Source organism: Manihot esculenta, chromosome 13 (assembly GCF_001659605.2).
Source record: "Manihot esculenta cultivar AM560-2 chromosome 13, M.esculenta_v8, whole genome shotgun sequence".
Lineage (NCBI taxonomy): Eukaryota > Viridiplantae > Streptophyta > Magnoliopsida > Malpighiales > Euphorbiaceae > Manihot > Manihot esculenta.
The window spans coordinates 33,195,269-33,215,595 of NC_035173.2; the positions used below are offsets into that span (position 1 = coordinate 33,195,269).

At 26.1% G+C, this 20,327-nt stretch overlaps 1 protein-coding gene across 1 annotated transcript; it reads left to right on the top strand.

Annotated features, from left to right (window-relative positions):
- The first annotated feature begins 13,627 nt into the window (after positions 1 to 13,627).
- LOC110629122 lies at positions 13,628 to 14,947 on the top strand. Its single transcript, XM_021776032.2, has 2 exons — positions 13,628 to 14,256; positions 14,357 to 14,947. The coding sequence occupies exons 1-2, from the start codon at positions 13,815 to 13,817 to the stop codon at positions 14,443 to 14,445; spliced, it is 531 nt and encodes a 176-aa protein (XP_021631724.1). The 5' UTR covers positions 13,628 to 13,814; the 3' UTR covers positions 14,446 to 14,947.
- Positions 14,948 to 20,327: the final 5,380 nt, after the last annotated feature.

A 20,327-nucleotide genomic window follows, 5' to 3' on the forward strand; every position in this document is an offset into this window, starting at 1 on the left:
AAATCGAACTGATTTAGTTCGATTTGATTTGATTTGATCCGCTTGAATTTTTAATATTTTTTTATTTTTTATTCTTTATTTTTAGTATTTTAAAATTTAATTAAAATATTTTAATTTCAATATAAAAATAATATATTATTATTACTAATCGATTCAGTCAGTTTTTTCAATTCCTTTTATTAAAATTAAACTGAATTAAAATAATTGAAATTTTTGTAATTAAAAATCAAATCAAATCAAAATTATAAAAAATTAAATTGAATTTTCAAATTAATTTAGTTTGATCGATTTTTTTCAGTTTAAACCGAATATGGGTCTCCCCAAAGAATTTCTCATACAATTTCTCATACGTATCATATTTTTATAATATTAATAATTTGTTTTATTAATTCATTTAACTTTAAATAAAATTATTATAAAAAGTATATAATTCTTTTTAAGATTATTATTATACAACATTTTAATGCAACAAAAGTTATTTTTTATTGATATAAATAAATTTATTATTGTGAATTCTAAATATTTTTAACTATAAATTATTGGATGTTTTCAAATTTTCAAATTAATTTTAATTATTTATAAAATATATTATCATTAATTTCAAGAGATTTTTGAATTTTAATAAAAATTAGTATATATTTAATATCGTATTGATTAAACTCAATCCATTACTAATTAAATTTTAATTAAATTTAAATGTTTAAATTAAAATATGAAATAACATAAATGTTGACTTTTTTAATTAATTAAATTTAAATATATATTAATTTAGTTAAAAGATACAATTAATTTACTAGTTTAAGAATAATTTATAATTGTTATTATTAATTTATTGAAAAGATATTAATTTATATTAATTTATAATTTTATATCAATGCTTAATAATATTTATTTATATTCTATATTGTCATTTTAATTAATTCAATATTTATTTTGTATCAAATATTTTCATTTTAAATCACTATGAACAATTAACTAATATCTAATAACTATTAAATATTAAATATTTTTATTTTAAATCACTATATAAACAATTAATTAATATCTAATAATTATTAAAATAACTAATAATTATTCAAATCGCTAATATATTGAAGAAGTTCATCTAAAATCGTAATATATATATATATATATATATATCATTGTTTGAAATCAAAAATTTATAAGGAATTCAATTCATTTTATGTTATTTTTATTAATTCTTTTATTTTAAATTAAAGAATTTGATTTTTTTTACTTAAAATAATTATTTTACAAGAAATTAAAATTATATACTTTTTTGTTATATAAATTTTATTTATTTATTTAACTATTCTAAAATTATTGTTAATTTTTTTATTTTTACATTATAATGACATATATATTAGTTATTATAATTCTATTTTATTTTATTTTATTTTTAAAATAATTTTTTATTAATTATTTATTTTAATTAAAATATTAATATTTAATAAAATTTAATATCTTTAAAATGATATAATTGAAAAAATAATATTATTTTTTCTGTTGAAAAGTAGAGAAAGTATAATTTGGTGAGAATTTATTTAAATTTTTTCCCTTAAATTGTTCCATACCAAATAATAAAATTTTATCTAATTGATTAAAAAAGGCTAATGGTTACGTTATTTTGTATTTTAATTTAAATGTTTAAATTTTAAATAAATTAACAATAGTTATAATTTTTAACTAATTTTTAAAACTTAAAATATTAAATATAATATTTTATTTATTTTAAATATAAATTAATTTTATATATAAAAATAATATTAACTAATATTTAATTATAATTAATTGATATTTTTTTTAAAAGCAAAGCTATGGTTATATTAATAAAATTTCATCAAATAAAAAGGGATAGTGACATAACGATGAATCCATCTAACAAAAATATCAGTTCTAGAGTTTAACAAAGATTTACAATCATTTAAAATCAAACTCAATTCAAAAATGTCTAAATATGGAGACTGAAAAATTTGAATCACTTGCAAACAGTTCATAAGAATGCAGTCATTAAAAAATAAAAATTCTGTCGCAAAGAGCATACAGTGACGGAGAGCTAAAGTTTCAACAATTACCGGCGTACTATTACCTTCTGAGAAACCAGAAACACCACGTTGAAATATAAACTCAGAGTTTTCCACAACAAAACCGTAGCCAATAAAATCTTGAGTTTGAAATAAAGCCCCATCAACTTGACAAAACCAACTGAAATTGTCCAAACTTAAAGATGACGTACGAATTTGGAGAGGAATGGCTTTAGGATCACGAGCAGGGTTGGAGGAATAAAACAAGTTCCTGCCCTGATATAAAGTAGCAGTGGTATTTTCATGCAAAGTACCAGCACGTTGAGTAACTTCCTAATCCAAGATATGATGCATAACGTCTTCCACAAAGTGAGCTGTTGAATTTTGCATCTAATTCCATAATAATGGGTTCCTTGCTGACCATAATCTCCATGCACAAACCATTATAAAGATTTTTCACACATTGTCTTGGGATATCAAAATCTGCAATAAAAAATTATCATTAGGCTACAAATCTCTCACTCCCCTTAATCTTCAAACTTCCTTGGACACAGGACAATGCAACAAAATATGATTGACACTTTCATCTTCATGGCACCAAGAACATCTAGCATCCACATCCACACTCCTTTGCCTTAAGTTATCCTTTGTAGGCAATATATTCCTACAAGCTCTCCAACAGAAATCCTTCACTTTTGGAGGGATCGAAACATTCCACAAACTAGTCCACAACTCACCCCCGCATTAAAAGATGATCCTTCTAGCAAATCCCTACACACAAAGTATGCGGATTTCACTGTATACACACATCTTTTATCAAAGTGCCACAAGAATGAATCTTCTTTATTGGTAATACTAATGGAAATACTAATAATAGCCCTGATATCTCTTAGAGAAAAAAGATGCATTAAAAGAGCAATGTTCCAAACCCTCCCATTACCTTTGAAAATGTCACCAACAAGCAAATGTGGTTCAATAAAATCGGAGTCATCATCCACAAAAAAGTGAAGCCACTAAAATCTTCTCTCCATTATCCACCCTCCACCTTGTACCCCTTCGAATCAACTCTCTTGATGTCATCACACTTTTCCAAACAAAGCTAGCACCATTACTTACATTGACGGGAAATAAATCATCATTTGGGAAGCACTTTGCTTTAAACACTCTATAACAAAGAGTATTAGGATTTGTTAAGAACCTCCACAGTTGTTTGCTAAGTAAGACAAATTAGAACTCCTAAAGTCCCGAAACCCCATACCCCCTCCTTCTTCCTACTACACATCTTCTCCCACACTAGCCAATTAATACCCCTCTGTCCTTCTCTTTTATCCCCCCCCCCACCAAAAGCCATTGACCATTCTATGCAATTCATTCAAAATAGTAATGGAAATCAAAAAAATATTCAGGCAATATACAAGTATAGCCTGCAACACAAATTTTATGAGAACCTCCATGCCTGCCCTAGATAGGAATCTGCTGCTCCCTGAATTAATCTTCTTCCACATTCTTTCTTTCAGAAAACCAAAAATTGCTTTTTTGTTCCTCCCAATAAGAGAAGGTAACCCCAAGTAGGTACTATGACTCAATGGTGAATGAACATCCAGGATATTTCTGATATTAGACCTTATAGAAGAGACTACATTGGGACTGAAAAAAATGTCAGATTTGTTAAAGTTCACCACTTGTCCAAAAGCAGTCGCATAGGTATTGAGAATATATTTAATATTATCTGCTTCCTCCAGTCCAGCATTAAAAAATAGTAGAGAATTATCTGCAAAAAATAAATATGAGATCTTTACGTATCTAACACCTGCCCTACATCCCTGCAACCAGCCCCTAGACTCAGCATCTTTAAGTAGTAACGATAAGCCTTCCGCACACACTAAATAGAGATATGGAGAATAGGATCCCCCTGTCGAAGATCTCTACTAGACACAATAGGACCAATCCAATCACCATTAAAATTGATATTGTAAGAAACTTCCGAGAAGCACATAGTCAACTACCTAATCCATTGAATAGAAAAACCAAATCGTTCCAGCATGCCTTTTAGAAACTCCCACTCTACCATATCATTAGCTTTAGAAATATCAATTTTAAGTACACAATTACCATTATTTCTGCCCTTATTAATTTTCATATTGTGAATCATTTCAAACGCAACCATAACATTATCGATAATCAACCGATGAGGGATAAAGATAGACTGATTCTCAGAGATAATCATAGGAAGGACCCTTTTAAATCTGTTCGCCAAAACTTTAGTCACAACCTTATATAACACATTACATAACGCAATTGGACGAAAGTCTTTAATAGTTTCAGGACTATCCACTTTAGGGATCAAAACGATCAATGTTTTAGTAAGAGAAAGAGGAAAAGTACCTTGTTGAAACCATAGGCGACAACCATCGGAAACATCATTGCCAATCAAGTGCCAAAATCTCTGATAAAATACAGGATTTAACCCATCCGGCCCAGGTGCCTTGTCTGGATGCATCTGAAAAAGAGCAGCTCTAAATTCCTCATTCGAAAAGGGAGCACAAAGATCAGCATTATCGACATCACTAATCAAGGGCGACACCAACTCAAAAACCCGTTCACAATCCACAGCACCGCCATCAGAAATATATTGGAAATAATGCAAAACATGATTTTTAATTTCCTGCTCATCCTCAATCCAGGTACCGACGACTCCTTTAATTTAGTAATACGGTTCATTCTTCGTCTGCCCTTAATTTGTACATGAAAAAATTTTGTATTTCGGTCCCCATTTTTAAGCCAAAAGCACTTTGCCTGCTGTTTAACTCTAGCTTCTTCCTGCTCAAGGAGACGATTCCAATCTTCTTTTAAAGAGGCGTGAGAAACAGTACTTGGCCCATTATCCAATAATCTCTGTGTAGTCTTCTTCTTTTGCCAAAACTCCCTATTTCTACTCCTACCCCACAACGAAAGAGCAGAAACTAAATCATCATGCTTCATCAAAAGGTTGTGTGGTATAGAATTAACCCAAACTCCTTTAACAACCTCAGCCAGACCCTCATCACATAACCATGCATTATCAAATCGAAATCTCCTTCTATCTCCCCTATTATCCTTAGGAGCTGTATTAATCACCAACGGTTTGTGATCCGATCTAGGAACATGAACAACCGAGCAGACAACATTAGTGAATTTACGAGCCCAGTCCTCAATAGCAAGGGCTCTATCAAGCTTCTCTCTAACCAGATTATTCGACTCTCTGCCCTTCTCCCATGTGAAGAAAGAGCCAACAATGGGTATTTGAACAAGATTATTGTCCTCAAGTGCCTGTCTAAACCCATGCATAAGATAATTTGGCAAAGTTGCTCCTCCTTCTTTCTCAACTCTCAAGCATAAATCATTAAAGTCTCCTGAACAAAGCCACGGAAGAGAGCTTCTACGAGATAAAACTCGAATAAGGTTCCAATACTGACGTCGTCGTTACGATTCCGGAAACCCATAATAACCAATAAACCTCCATTGAATATTACCTTTTGAAACAACCGAATCAATAAAATTTGAAGAAAAACCAACTACAGAAACCGACACATAACTCTTCCATATTAGCGAAATGCCTCCTCCCAATCCTTATCTATTGACTGAGAAGCAACCATTAAAATGTAAAAAATTACGAAAAAAAATTCATACGACAACTAAGAGTTTTTATTTCCATCAAAAATAAAATGTACGGCTTATACCTAGTAACAAAATCCTTCAATGTATTGACTGTCCGAGGATTTTCGAATTCTCGGCAGTTTCAACACAGGACGATCATTACTTTTGGCCATCTCGACTTTTGACGGAACGCAAATTGTCTTTCACAGAGAAAGGGAAAAGAAAAAGTTAGATTTAAGTTAGAGAAAAATGCGAGAATATCGAGACACAAAGAGACTACAGAGGAAAAATATATTTTATTTTACAGTAATATTTATAAAAATTTTATAATAAATATATATTTATATATTTTAAATATAATCGAATATATGTTTAATGATTTAATTTTAAAAATTAATTAAAATTATATACAAATACAAACAATCAATTTTATTTAAAATTTAAATATTTAAATTAAAATATAAAATAATAAAAACGTTTTTTTTACCATAAAATTTTCTTAAAAAGGATAAAAATGCCAATTTTGACTTTAAACTAGACAGCAAAGATGTATATCTTTCGGTTCAAAGATAAAATCATCATTTGTCAACATTTAAGAATTTAAACTACGTTATTGACTTTGGCCAATTTATACTTATTTGAATTTATTTATTTATTTAATAATAGTTTAAATAAATTTAAATAAAAATTAAAAATTAATATTTTTAATTCAGGATAAAATTTTTCATTTTAAAAAAATGGGTGAAATTAATTCTACCCCTCTTTGAAAAAAAGACAGAACGAGTTGAACTAAACGGAAACACCTAGGATATGACATTTCGCCGGCAATTGCGGACCAAGTAAGAACCCAGTCTCCATTTAAAGAAATCAAATCAACTTGTATAAAGTATTAGTTTATATAAGCAAGTTGAACCTAAACAAATTGAAGAAATCCGCCGCCAACTGTTCTCTACATAATTAAATTAAAATATTTTATTTAAGTGATAACCCAATCCATGATTATGCAATCCTCCATTTTTTTTTATTATTAATTAATAATGGACCTAAAAGTATACCCATTTCCTCTCTCTTAACTTAGATAAATGGGTCTGGGATTGAAAGCAATACCATTATTATTTAGAATAATTCAAACTTAGATAATCAATTGTTGGTCTTGTCATTTTTTACCATTAATCAAATAAAATACTTAAAACAAATCCTCCAGATTGGACTTAGGAATGTTCTATTTGAACGACAAAAATTCTATAACAATTTGATCCCTATGAAGAAGTTTTAGGGAGCTACTTCCTTCCTTTACTTGACACCCATTGGAAACTTTCCTCATTCTTCAAATACTCATTGTGTTGACCTCTTGATTCAACCCAACATGTGCAAGTCTACTTAAAAGTTTTTAAGCATTTATTCAGAAATTTGTCTTCTCTAAAATTAGTTCTATTTGGAAAAAACTCTAAAAAAAAATAATATATAAATATATACTTATTATCATAACATATAATAATAATTTATTTTTTTTGACAAATAAAAAATATTACTAAAATTCTATTAAAATAATAAAATAAACTACTCTCTCCATTCTATAATTCTATTTTTTTTGCTATTTTAAAATTATTTTTTATTTTTTATTTTTAGACTATAATAGCATATAAATTGATTATTATAATCTTATTTAATTTTATTTCATTTTTAAGAAATCTCTCATAATATCTCTTAATATTTAATAAAATTTAATATATTTAAGATGGGTATGTTAAGTTTACTGTTGTAATAATATTAGTTACTGCTATAGACATTCTATGTAATTTGTAATAGCTTTAAGGATTATTTTGTAATTTTTAAATTTGGCCTTATAAGAGACACGTGACTTGCTAGTACATATATAAACACCGGCCGAAGTCTCCAGACCAATTGTAACGTTGCTTTCTGAAATCAAATCAAAGATGTTTTCTTCTTTCTCTCTCTGTACATGGTATTAGAGTTAGGGTTTGAACCCTCGGCACCATCTCATCCCTTGCATGCAAGTAGATTTGAGTAATATCGCATGATCAAACGATGATAGAACGAGGCAACAACAGTAAGAAGTAGATATCAACGACAATGCTAGAAAAAGGATGGATTTTGGTTCATGGAATGAGAGATCTACTAAGTTTACAGTCCTCCGATCATTCAAGTATGGTCTTGGTCTCTGTACCTCTTGTAGGAACTAACTTCAAATCTTGGAATAGGGTTGTTAGAATAGCCCTAGAAGTCAGGATGAAGTTAGGGTTTGTCAAAAGAACAGTTTCCACATCTATTAAGGAGTCTAAGAACTACGAGCAGTGGAAGAGATGTGATTTCATGGTCACATCTTGGATTCTGAACTTGATCTCCAAGGAGTTAGTAAATGGCTTTATCTACACTGCCTCTGCCAGAGACCTTTAGCTGGAGATCTGTGAAAGGTTTAGTGAGTGCAACGGTTTTAAGGAACTCCAAGCCTTGGAAAATAACAATACTTGGACCCTTACTAATCTGTCCAAGAACAAAAAGGTTATAGGCTGTAAATGAGCATATAAAGTGAAATTTAAATTCACTGGTGAAGTAAACAGATACAAAGCACGTTTAGTTGGAAAAGGTTATAACTAAATAAAAGGCTTAGAATATAAAGATAGATTCTCTCCTGTGGTTAAGCTTACCACAGTGAGAATCTTCATTGCTCTAGCCACTTCTAAATAGTGGCCCATCTCTCAATTAGACATAAATAATACTTTTTTTACATGGCCATTTAAATGAAGAGGTATATATGATATCCCCTCAGGGCTATCACAAGAATCAACCTGGGCATGTCTGTTTACTTCAAAGATCCCTATATAGGCTCAAACAAGCCTCTAGACAATGGAATATCGAGTTTACAGCCTTTCTTAAAACTTTGGGATTTATGTAGTCCTTTCATGATCATTGCCTTTTTATTCAACACACTGGTACTCTGCTTCTGGTTCTGCAAGTATATATTGATGATGTTATCTTAACTGGGAACTCTGTTGATGCCATTAATAAATACAAACATGCATTACATTCAAAGTTTACTATTAAAGATTTGAGACCTCTGAAATATTTCTTGGGTCTTGAGGTAGCCAGATCCTCATAGGCCACTACTCTAAGTCAAACAAAATTCATTTCAGACGTTCTTAAATATGCAGGCATGTTTTATTGTAAACCAGCATCATCTCCTTTACCACAATATTTACATTTAATTCCTGACTCAGGAGAGCCTTTGACTGAACCTAATATGTACAAAAAGTTGCTAGGCAGGCTTCTTTGCAGAAATTTAATAAGGTCTGATATATGTTATGTTGTGCAGCATCTAAGTCAATTTATGAGCATGCCCAAAAAGCCTCACTGGGAGGCTTCTTTACATGTGCTTAGATATCTTAAAAGGTCTTTTTCACTTGGGATTATATTTTCTTGTCACTACTGATCTATCTCTCATTTGCCTATTGTGATTCTGCTTAGACAGCTTGTTCAAATTCTCATAAGTCTTTAGCTGGTTACTGCATTTTTTTGGGACCTTGTCTTATCTCTTAGAAAACAAAGAAACATACCGTTGTTTCTAAATTATTTGCTGAGGCAGAGTATCATGCTATGGCTAATATAGTCAATGAACTTCTCTAGATTAGCTATATTTTTAAGGATTTACAGGTCTCAGTTGCATTGCCTATACCTCTTCACTACGACAGCAAGGCAGCTTTAGGCATTGCTGCTAATTTAGTGTTTCATGAACGCACCAAGCATATCGAAATATACTGTCATTTTGTGCGAAATCAACTCTAACAAAGATTCATTTTACTTAATCATCTTTCCACACAAGACCAATTGGTAGACCTCTTCACCAAAGCTCTGTCAACCTGTCAATACAATTCTCTGTCTAGCAAGTTGAATCTCCTCCCTTTACCTGCTTCAACTTGAAGAAAGGTGTTAACTTTACTGTTGTAATAATATTAGTTATTGTTGTAGACTTACTATGTAATTTATAATGGCTTTAAGGATTATTCTGTAAGTTTTAAATTTGATCTCATAAGAGGCACATAACTCGCTGGTGACACCAGCTAAAGTCTCCTGGCCAGTTATAACGTTACTTTTTGAAATCAAATCAAAGATGTTTTTTTCTCTCTTTACCGGATATAATTAAAAATTAATAAAAAAATTATACTTTTTAAAATATGTAAAAAATAAAAACAAATAAAAATTATAAAACAAAAAAAAGTATTAATTATATATATTATAAATCAATAATTTTATGCTCGATTTTAATATATTACTATCTAAATTTTAAAATATAATTATAAGATGATAATAAATTAATTCGAGTAGCTATTGATATATTTATGCATAAAGTAATTAAATTTAAAAAAAATAATATGGATTTAAGTGCAAGTGGAACTTACTTAATTGTCGATTGATGTTAATTTGAAATTTTAATTTTTTTTTCATAATGAAGCCACTTACCATTTTTTAAATCTAAGTGAGTGGTGACTATTAACATGACGGTTGACGGTTATCATAAAAATACAAATGTACGTAGCTAATAGGTGCTTAGTTTTGTTTTTTCATTAATAAAAGTTGCTTACCTATTATCTCTACCACTACTTGAATGTGACTTATTTAGATATTATTATATTTAAAATATATAATTAATTATACACTTTCATATCCATACGTATCATGTGAGAAAGAGAGAATTGATTACAAATTATTTTCATTCGGCGTGGTTGGGAAACACTTGTAAATATAATTAAGGCTAAATAATTTGTATTTTTAAAATATTTTATAAAAAATAATTTAATTTTATAGCCAGTAATTTTTTTATAATTTAATTTTATAAATTAAATCAAATACTTTTTAATTAATTTATATTAAATAAAAAAAATTATTATACTTTATATACTCATTTATTATATAATTTTAACTTTCTTAACTATGCACTCACAGTCTTAATCTAATGGTAAGTATATCTAAATAAATTTAAGAGGTTTTAGATTATATTCTTTCAATTCCCGGTTTTTATTTTAAAAAATTATATAATTTTTATTCACTTTATTTTTTTATATAAATTAAAAAATATATTTATTTTATATAATGTTATAATTATACTCAGTTTTAATATTCATTTTAAATTTTATTGAAACAATAAAATTACTAGTAATAACATTAAATACAAAATATAATTTAGCGCCATTGTAGTGTATAAGATAGAGACATATATTAAACTATATTAAATACTATTAAATGATTAATTATTATTTTGAAAAGAATAAACTATTAATATTTCCTCTCTTTTATAATTTTTATTCATTTTATTTTTTATTCATATTAAAAAATATATTTTTTATTAATTTTTTAATTATATCTATTTTAAATATATTATATTTTATTGAATATTAACAAATATTTTAAGAAATTTTTTATATTAATTTATATGTTACTATAATATAAAAAAAATAATTTTGAAATAATTAGAAAAAACAAATAAAAATTATGAAATGAAGAATAATAGATTTTATTAAAAATAATTTAAAATTAAATAAAATTATAATAATTAATTTTATATTTTAATCATAATATAAAATTTTAATATTTAAAATAAATAAAAATTATAAAATAGAAGGAATAATTTTTAAAAATGATTAATAATTTCAATTCAATTCATTTTAAATAAATTTAATAATATATTTATTAAAAAATTATTTTAAAAATTAATTAATAAAAATTTAGTTTTAACATAAAATTTATTACAAACTAATTTTATTTATTAAAAGTTTTTACTTATTAAAAAATTCGCCATCCTATTAATAGGAGGTTTAATACGGAGATTATTATTGTGAAAGACAATCGCAATTATAAAATTTTTATTTATTAATAAGTGATGTTTTGTTTCAAATAAACACAGATCACCGTTGAATTATTAAAAAAATATTATATTCATTTTTATTTTTTACGACATCAAATAGAAAAATTACATATATTAAAGTATATTATATTTAATACTATTTAACCTTTGCATAATTTATTTAATTTAAACAATTTAACTGTTAAATATATATATAGAGTTATTTAACTTTTTAGTATGTACAAAACAATTAATTTTAATTTGAATAATAGATATTTTTTTAAAATAAAAATCGAGAATTGAGAGATTAAAATTTAAAATCTCTTAAATTTACTCAAATGAACTGACCATAAGATTATAAGACTAAATCTATAAGTGTTGAATAAATAAATATTTATTTATTATCATTAAGTTTAATTATTGAACCAATATACAGTAGTTGAATATATATAAACATGAAAAATATATTTCCTAAATATAAAACAACATTCACGAGTTGTTTTGTCTGTTTTATTATTATTATTATTATTATACCTATAGATGCAATAAATTTACTATTTCAATATTATAATTAACAATAGATAAATTATTTTTTTATTTACAAAATTCTTATTAATCCAATCAAAATGAAAATTAGGAATAAGAAAAAATTCAAAAAAATTTCAAATTAACATTCTTTTGGCTTCTTTATTATTATTATTATTATTATTATTATTATTATATTAATGTTGATGATGTATGCTTCTAATTTTTCTATAAATGTAAATGCAGTGAATTTAGTTAAAATCATAATTAATTATAAATAAATTAATATTATTTATTAAACTTAAAAAAATCACTATTCCTTCATTTCAAATCAAGAATTTCAATTTTATTGAATTCTTTTATTTTAAATAAGATTTTTTAACTTCAAAAATTTTATTATATATAAAAATAAAATTTTAAAAAATTCATTTAAATTCAAAAATTCATTTAAATTTTTTTTACAAAATTATTTATATCAAAGGGCTATATAAATACAAAATAATTATATAATTTTAGAATAAAATGCTAAATAAAAAAAAAACCATTTTTTTTAGTTATATATATAAACGTGGAACTCACACTTTTAATATAATGTTAAGTACATCTAATTAAATCTGAGAAATCTCATATTTTATCACTTTAATTTTTAATTTTTATTTAAAAAAAAATATAAACACACGTAATCCACCTACATCAAATTAAATAATAAAATTATATTATTGTTATCATTATTATTATTTAAAATATGGTTCTCCATTTAGTATAATTTGGTATGATTTTCTGTTCAATATTGGTAAGGTAATGCTTAGCTCTACTAGAACAATCTTAAAATAACTGTAAAAATATAAATATGTAAAAATAAATAAATTTAATTTAAATTTAGTTATTAATAGTTTTTTGTTAACTTTGAAATTTTATTAAATTTTAATAAAATTCTTTCTAAAATTATTAAATTTTATAGAACTAATTAAATTCCTATAATCTTAAAACAATAAAAAACAGATAAGCAACAGAAACGCATTTAAGAATTAATTAGGAATATTGTTTTCTTTTTCATTATTTAATTTATAGCAAATTACAATGGTTATTAATAAAATAAATACATAAAAAAATTAAAATCAATTATTTCATAAAAATTTAATTCAATTTATTATTTTTCATTAATTTTATTATTTATAATGAATATTTTCTCATCTTTATTAACAAAATTAACACAATTAAACAATTTTTTTTTAAATATAGGTTTTTATTAACAACTAGATGAAGGAAATTTTAGCTTTGGATTGTTGAATAAGCATCATAAATTAAAAAATAAGATTATATTTGTTGAAAAAAATTAATGAATTTTTTCATTAAAACGGTAATTAGTTAAGTACTTCTCAAAGTTCAGTTCCAAAATATGAATCTCTTGGTGTAAAGAAAAATCAAAGTCTAATATTGACCTGAATTTTCTCGAGAAGCAAACAGAAATTATCAATAATTAAATAAAAAACATGTTATATTAACGTTCTAAGAAAACGATATCACAGTAATTTAAAAACTTCTAAAGAAAGGAAACACAGCTCATCATGACATAGACCAACCGAAACCGAGTCCCATCTCGGCCCCACCACCCACCACCTCACCCCCATATAATCCGCCCTTTCCCTTTGCAAAGTCTCTACAAGTTCAAAATTTTCTCAATTTTCCTCTTAGCCATAGCGCTCTCGAGCCCACCGGGCGAGGTCTTCCGGCCTACGCCGCACTCCCCGTCTTCTGGGGCTGTGCCCATGTCTCTCCACCAGCCTCACGCGCCACCACTTCCGCCACCACAGCACCCGCTTCTACCTCCAGCTGCACAACCGAAGCAGCTGCTGAAGCCATCGCTGCCGCTTTATAAGCAGCATTCTTGGTCACCGGATATTTATCGAGATGAGGCTTGGCTTAGGCGGAAAGGAAACTGCAAGAATCGGAGAAGCAAGAGCGTTACCGATGAAGATCTCGATGAGCTTAAGGCTTGCATCGAATTAGGTTTCGGTTTTGACTCACCTGAGGTGGATCAACGGTTATCTGATACTTTACCCGCCCTGGGACTATATTACGCTGTTAACAAGCAATATTACGATACCGTTTCCAAGTCAGTCACGGCAAATACGACGTCGTCTTCGTCCACGGCGTCCGACTGTGAGACGCCGTCTCCATTGGGAAGCCCCCATACATTCTTCAGTCCAGGTAATAAGTTAATTTTCTTTTAAATCTTAACTTTTAAAAAAGAAAACGATTTTGTTTATGGAAGGATTGATTGTTTCCTGAGAAAATCGATGGGATGCAGGTGATAATCCACAGACGGTGAAGACGAGGCTAAGGCAGTGGGCGCAGGTGGTTGCTTGTTCGGTGAGGCAATGTTCGAGTTCAAGCTAGGTGATGATGGTGGACGATAAGCAACTAGCTAGCCAAGGATCAGGGTTAAATGGGAACCAAACTGGAACCAAACATCAAAATCAAGATTATTCATCAACTTGTTTGATACGATAACGATTCTTCTCGCCACCAACTTTGTATATGTTTGATCTGAGATATTTAAAGAAAGGAAATCAAAAGAAAAAGGGTAGGGAAGAAAGAGGAAGAAGAAGAAGAGGAAGATGATGATGATGATGAAGTGGAAGAAAGGCAATGTGAAAAATTAAAATCAGCTAGCTTGTACTGTTACTGGATTGACTTTCTTGTTGCCCCTGTTTTATTTCCTGTGTTTACTGTCTGAAATGGTTAGTTAAATTAGGTAATATATATAATATATATTTATATATACATGTGAAAAAAGATCAACAGATGTTAAATGTTTCTCTTTGGAGTGATTGAACATGTAATTTAGGCTTTGTTTTATAAAAAAAAGAAAAGAAAAGAAACATATGGCATAAAGCAATATCTTTTTCAATTTTCACATGGGAATGAGAATCTGTAGAAAACTTGACAGATAAAGCTTGGTTTAATTTCTTTCTATAATGGGTAGCAATTGTTTTCTTCCCTCCAAGGCAAGGTATATTAGAACTTTTATTTAGCAGAAGTTCCTGATTCAAGAAGCTTATTCATATGGATCTGGAACTTACTAGAAGGTAGAAGCTATGATGTGTGTGTAGAACTATAGCACTCAGAAGTAGCCGTACATGAAAATTGCAATTGATGAGACAGACATATGTGGGACGGTAACTGGCCACTAAACTTGGTCTGCTCTCCTTTTCTAAAGGTATTTATTATGGGACAGCTGACACTTAGGATCTGTGACATTGAAATCCATTTGCAATACCATGTTTAATAATGATACAAATTTTTAGATCTGCCAAAATGTATACACTTAAATAATGGCTAACACTTCTTTTCTCTCTTACTTCTTTATCCCTAGTGATAGGACAGGAGATTCCCTCTTCACCATTAAGTTGGGATTGTGATTATATATTTTTTGAGTTTATAAGGTAACCGGTGCTTGATTGTGAGGAGTTCATGTTGTTACCTTAGTTCTCTATCAGCTAAATTTGTTGGTTCTTATACTTCTTAGCTTTCTTTTTAGACTTTTGCAGGCTTAATGAAGAGCAACAAGAGATGAAAGGACCCTCATTAGTGGCATGAGCTTCCCTTTATCTAGACCAAGTCAGTGGATTTTGGTGGCCTACTCGACATGGTCCTAATTAGAGTCTGCCACTTCTCCCTTTAATTAGTTCTCTAGCAACCTTTCGCTCCAAATCTCGTTTGTATTTTCCTTCTTGTGCTCTTCTGGGTTGTTTTAGACATGGCACCACTGCAGAAATATTGTCCTTGGTGTTATGTGCTCTTAAATTTGTTGGATTCTAATGTTGAGAGGCGGTGCAATTGACCGGCAGCGGTGGTTCTTCACCTTGCAATGACCAACTAGTGTTTAGGGTTAGACTTGATTTGAATTTGGTTAAGGCTTCTATATAGGTAGCCTTTTAAGTCATAATTTTTTTCAAAAAAAATACATTTAAATAATGAAAAAAGCAATATTATTAGCTAAAGTTATGACTAAGTCCTATAATAAAAATTAAGATGATAGAATTATATAGACATATCTAGCTAAAGTGGGCCACAGGTTTGTTCATTTGCGAGCAGCGCGGTCCGTACGTGACCCATTTCCCTGACCCTACGTACTGAATTATTGAATTCCTAAATCAAAGGTTTAAATTATGACCTTGAAAATGTGATCATTCAGCCCAATAAATTTGGTCCAACAAAACTTGTTTTATTCATAAATATCAAATGTAGCATAATTAAAATATTAATTCGCAATAATTACATTTTTATTAATCTAAAATTATATTTTATATTAATCATTATTACACATTTAAAAATATAATAAAAATTAAAAGCTAAAAGCTAAATATATTATTACCTAATTTTACTAATTCATTAAGAATTAACTATATTATTTTATTTATTGGAAGATAAATTAAAAATTGTTTAAAAAAGTCACTTCTTTAGAAAAAAAAATCTAAAATAATAAAAAAAAACTGAAGAAAGTATTTGGTATGGACCCTAACCCAACTGTTTGGGTTAGCCCTAACCACCCAAGCCCTTGAATGCTCCTTTATCGACTTCAGTCACACAACACAGGCCGGTTTGGTTTTTTTTTTTTTTTTTAAATAGATAGGCCGGCTTTTTTTTGTTTTTAAATTTTTAACCCTTATTTAAAATTAAAAATTTGAAGAATTTAATTTAATCAATTTTTTTTTATCAAATTTTCATGTCTGAAATTTGAGAATTCATATTTTTTATTTATAAATTTTTTATTTTAAAAAAATAATTTATATATAATTTTATAAAATTTAATTTAAATTTTTTATTACGAAAACAGTAATTAAATTACTATTTATAACAATTATTTTTTTGAAATCATCTAACATTTATAAAAATGCTATTGAATAATTATATTATTAATAAGTATATTTATATGTTTTTTAATTTTTATTAAAACGCTCCTAATCTTAATTTCATTGAAGATTTTTTTGTATGTGCATCCTTTTAGCTGTAAATACTCGAGCTAATATCAAAATACCATTATATAATGAAAACAGTTTAATATATTTTTCTAAAATAGATAAAAAAAATTATTAATAAAAACAAAATTTAATAACTAAATAGTCGTTCATTTGAAAATTTATTAATAAAACATTTTTTATTATATTATTTATCATAATAAAACGAAATTTATTAATATTATTTAAAGAATTTTTTATTATATTTTTTATAATTATTATTATAATGTGAAATTATTTTTTTTACCATGAATAAATTGGATGAGCAATCGGTCTGATCGATTTATAAAAATTGAAACGAATCGATTTTAATCAGAAATTAAATCGAATCAAATCAATTTAATTCGGTTCAATTCAATTTGGTTTGATGAATTTAAATTTTTAATAAACTTTTTACTTTTTTAACTTCATTTTTAATATTTTAAAATTTAATTAAAATATTTTAATTTTAATATAATTTAATCTCTATGTATTATTAAAAATAATATATTATTATTACTAATCAGTTCGGTTCGATTTTTTTAATTTTTTTTATCAAAATTGTTTCGAATTGACTGAATTGAAATAAATAAAAAATTAAACTAAAATTTTAAATTAATTCAGTTCGGTTCGATTTTTTTAATTTTTTTTATTAAAATTGTTTCGAATTGACTGAATTGAAATAAATAAAAAATTAAACTAAAATTTTAAATTAATTCAGTTCGATCAATTTTTTCAATTTGAACCGAATATTTCACGCTGTAACAAAGTTGTATTAAATAGTCCAAAACGACAAACAGGGGCTAACAAAATCCAACAGGGAGACCCAAGCCTAAATTATAAAGCCACCCACCCAAAACAAACACTCGGCCCAAACCTAGAAGTCCTCCATGCACAAGAAAGGGCAACGACAGAGCTCGTAGCTTCTCAAGCCAACTAGTGAATCGCCAAATCCAGCAGCGCAATCTTCAAGCTGAGGTGGTACATCGATATTAATAAAAAAATTTTAAAAAAATTATACAAAATCATAAAAGTAAAAGAAAAGTAGTAAAATTTAAAAACCCAACAGTCAACAAATGCGAACTCTGAATAGCCTAACCCATGCATGCATGAACTTATCCATATTTGCTTTTTAATTATTATTCATTCTTTCCAGACACGATCTGATTGATTCCAGATAAGTCCATATCATAAGTTAACTTACTTAAATTACTTTCCGTCTTATAATAAAAAAACTAGAAAAAAAAAAATTACGTATCAAATATGATTTTGTTCTCTCATCCAGTTGGCAGCATGGCCAGTTGCACCATATATATAAAAATAATTTTTAATTATATAATAGGAAAATACAAAAAACAAAAAAAGGAAAAATCTCAGACCACCTCGACATGCATACATGCACAAGCAAAAGAAGTTGGACAAAAGAGCATAAAAGGCGTACAACAAAAGGTGGTGGAATTATACGTTAATTGTCCATGCATGGTTTGACCAATACAATGAATTTGATTATGAATACTTGTCGTCTCCACTTGTATTAGGACATGAACATTTATAAATTTTCAAAAAGGCGGTAGATAGATATCATATTGCAATAATAGAAACAAACTTTATGAGTGATATACCTATCCTAGAAGGAACAAGGACTAGAAGAATATTTCTGACAAAAGAAAGACCAGAAGAATACAGAAGTGAAGGAAGGCCCTAGAATTATCGTAAAAAGTAAAATTTTATATTTGAACCGTGAAACAAATATTATCATAATTTTGACAAACTATTTATCTATATATAAATAATAAAACAGAAATTTGTTTCTGTTATTGCAATATGATATTTATCCACGGTTTTTTGAATTAAAAAAATTTATCAATTTAGAGTTAAAAAAATAATGGCATGGATATTTTTATTTTTTATTATTAATATATTATTATTATATTTATTTAATAATTTTATTTATATTATATTTTTTATGATGATAAATTTTTTATAATTTTAATATATTATTGTAATAATATTATAATTAAATAATATTAATTATAAATTTATTGATCAATTATAAATTTTTTTTTTGAAATGGATCGATTATAAATTTATTGATATGTAATTATTATATTTTATTTTTTTAATATATAAAAATTAATAAAAAATTACAAAAAAATATTTAAAATTATAATATTATTTTATTATTAAACTGATATAAAATCACTAAATTAAATAATTAACTAAAAAATAGATAAATAAATAAATATAAATATTTAAAATTATAAAATTAAATTTACATTTAATTAAGTTACTTATAATTATATATGTATAATCGCAAAATAATATTAATTTGATGATAGTGATACTATATAGTTTCAGTAATGTTTTTAATTTTAATATTAATAATAAAATATATAAATATTAATATATTAAATATATTAATATTTAAAATTATGAAATAATATTATATTGCTATGTCTATGAAATAATTGAGTTATTTATAATTTATTAAAGAGAAATTAATTAATTAATTAATTAATTAATTAATATAAATATTTAAAATTATAAAACTTAAATTTATATTTTATTAAATTATTCTCGTGAAGTCTGTAATTATAGAATAATATTAATTTTATAATACTATAATTATATAATATCAATAATATTTTTATTTTAAATATTAATAATAAAATATATTAAATATTAATATATAAAATATATTAATATTTAGAGTTAATTATAAGATAAAATTATAATGCAATTAAATATTATAAAAGATCACTGAATTATTCATAATTTATTAAAAAAATAATTAAATAATTAATTTATTCTGCAATTAGATTAATTAATTAATTTATTTATTTATAAATTATAAATAATTCAATGATTTCATACAATATTTAATAGTAATTAGATGATAATATTATAATTTTGAATATTATATATAGTTAGATGATAATATTATAATTTTAAATATTATATATAATCACTGTATTATTAAGAAAAAAATAATTAATTAATTATTAATATTATTTAATTACATTATTATTATATTAATATATTAAAAATAATAAAATATATTATAAAAAATAAGTTAAAAAATTTATTACTGAATAAATATACATGATATTATTGAGCTATTTTTATATCTCTAATAATATAATATTAATTTTATGGTACTGAAATTATATAGTACCAATAATTTTTTATTTAAATATTAATAATAAAATATATTAAATATTGATATATTAAAAATTATAAAAAAATATTTATTATTAAAAAATATAATATAAATAATTT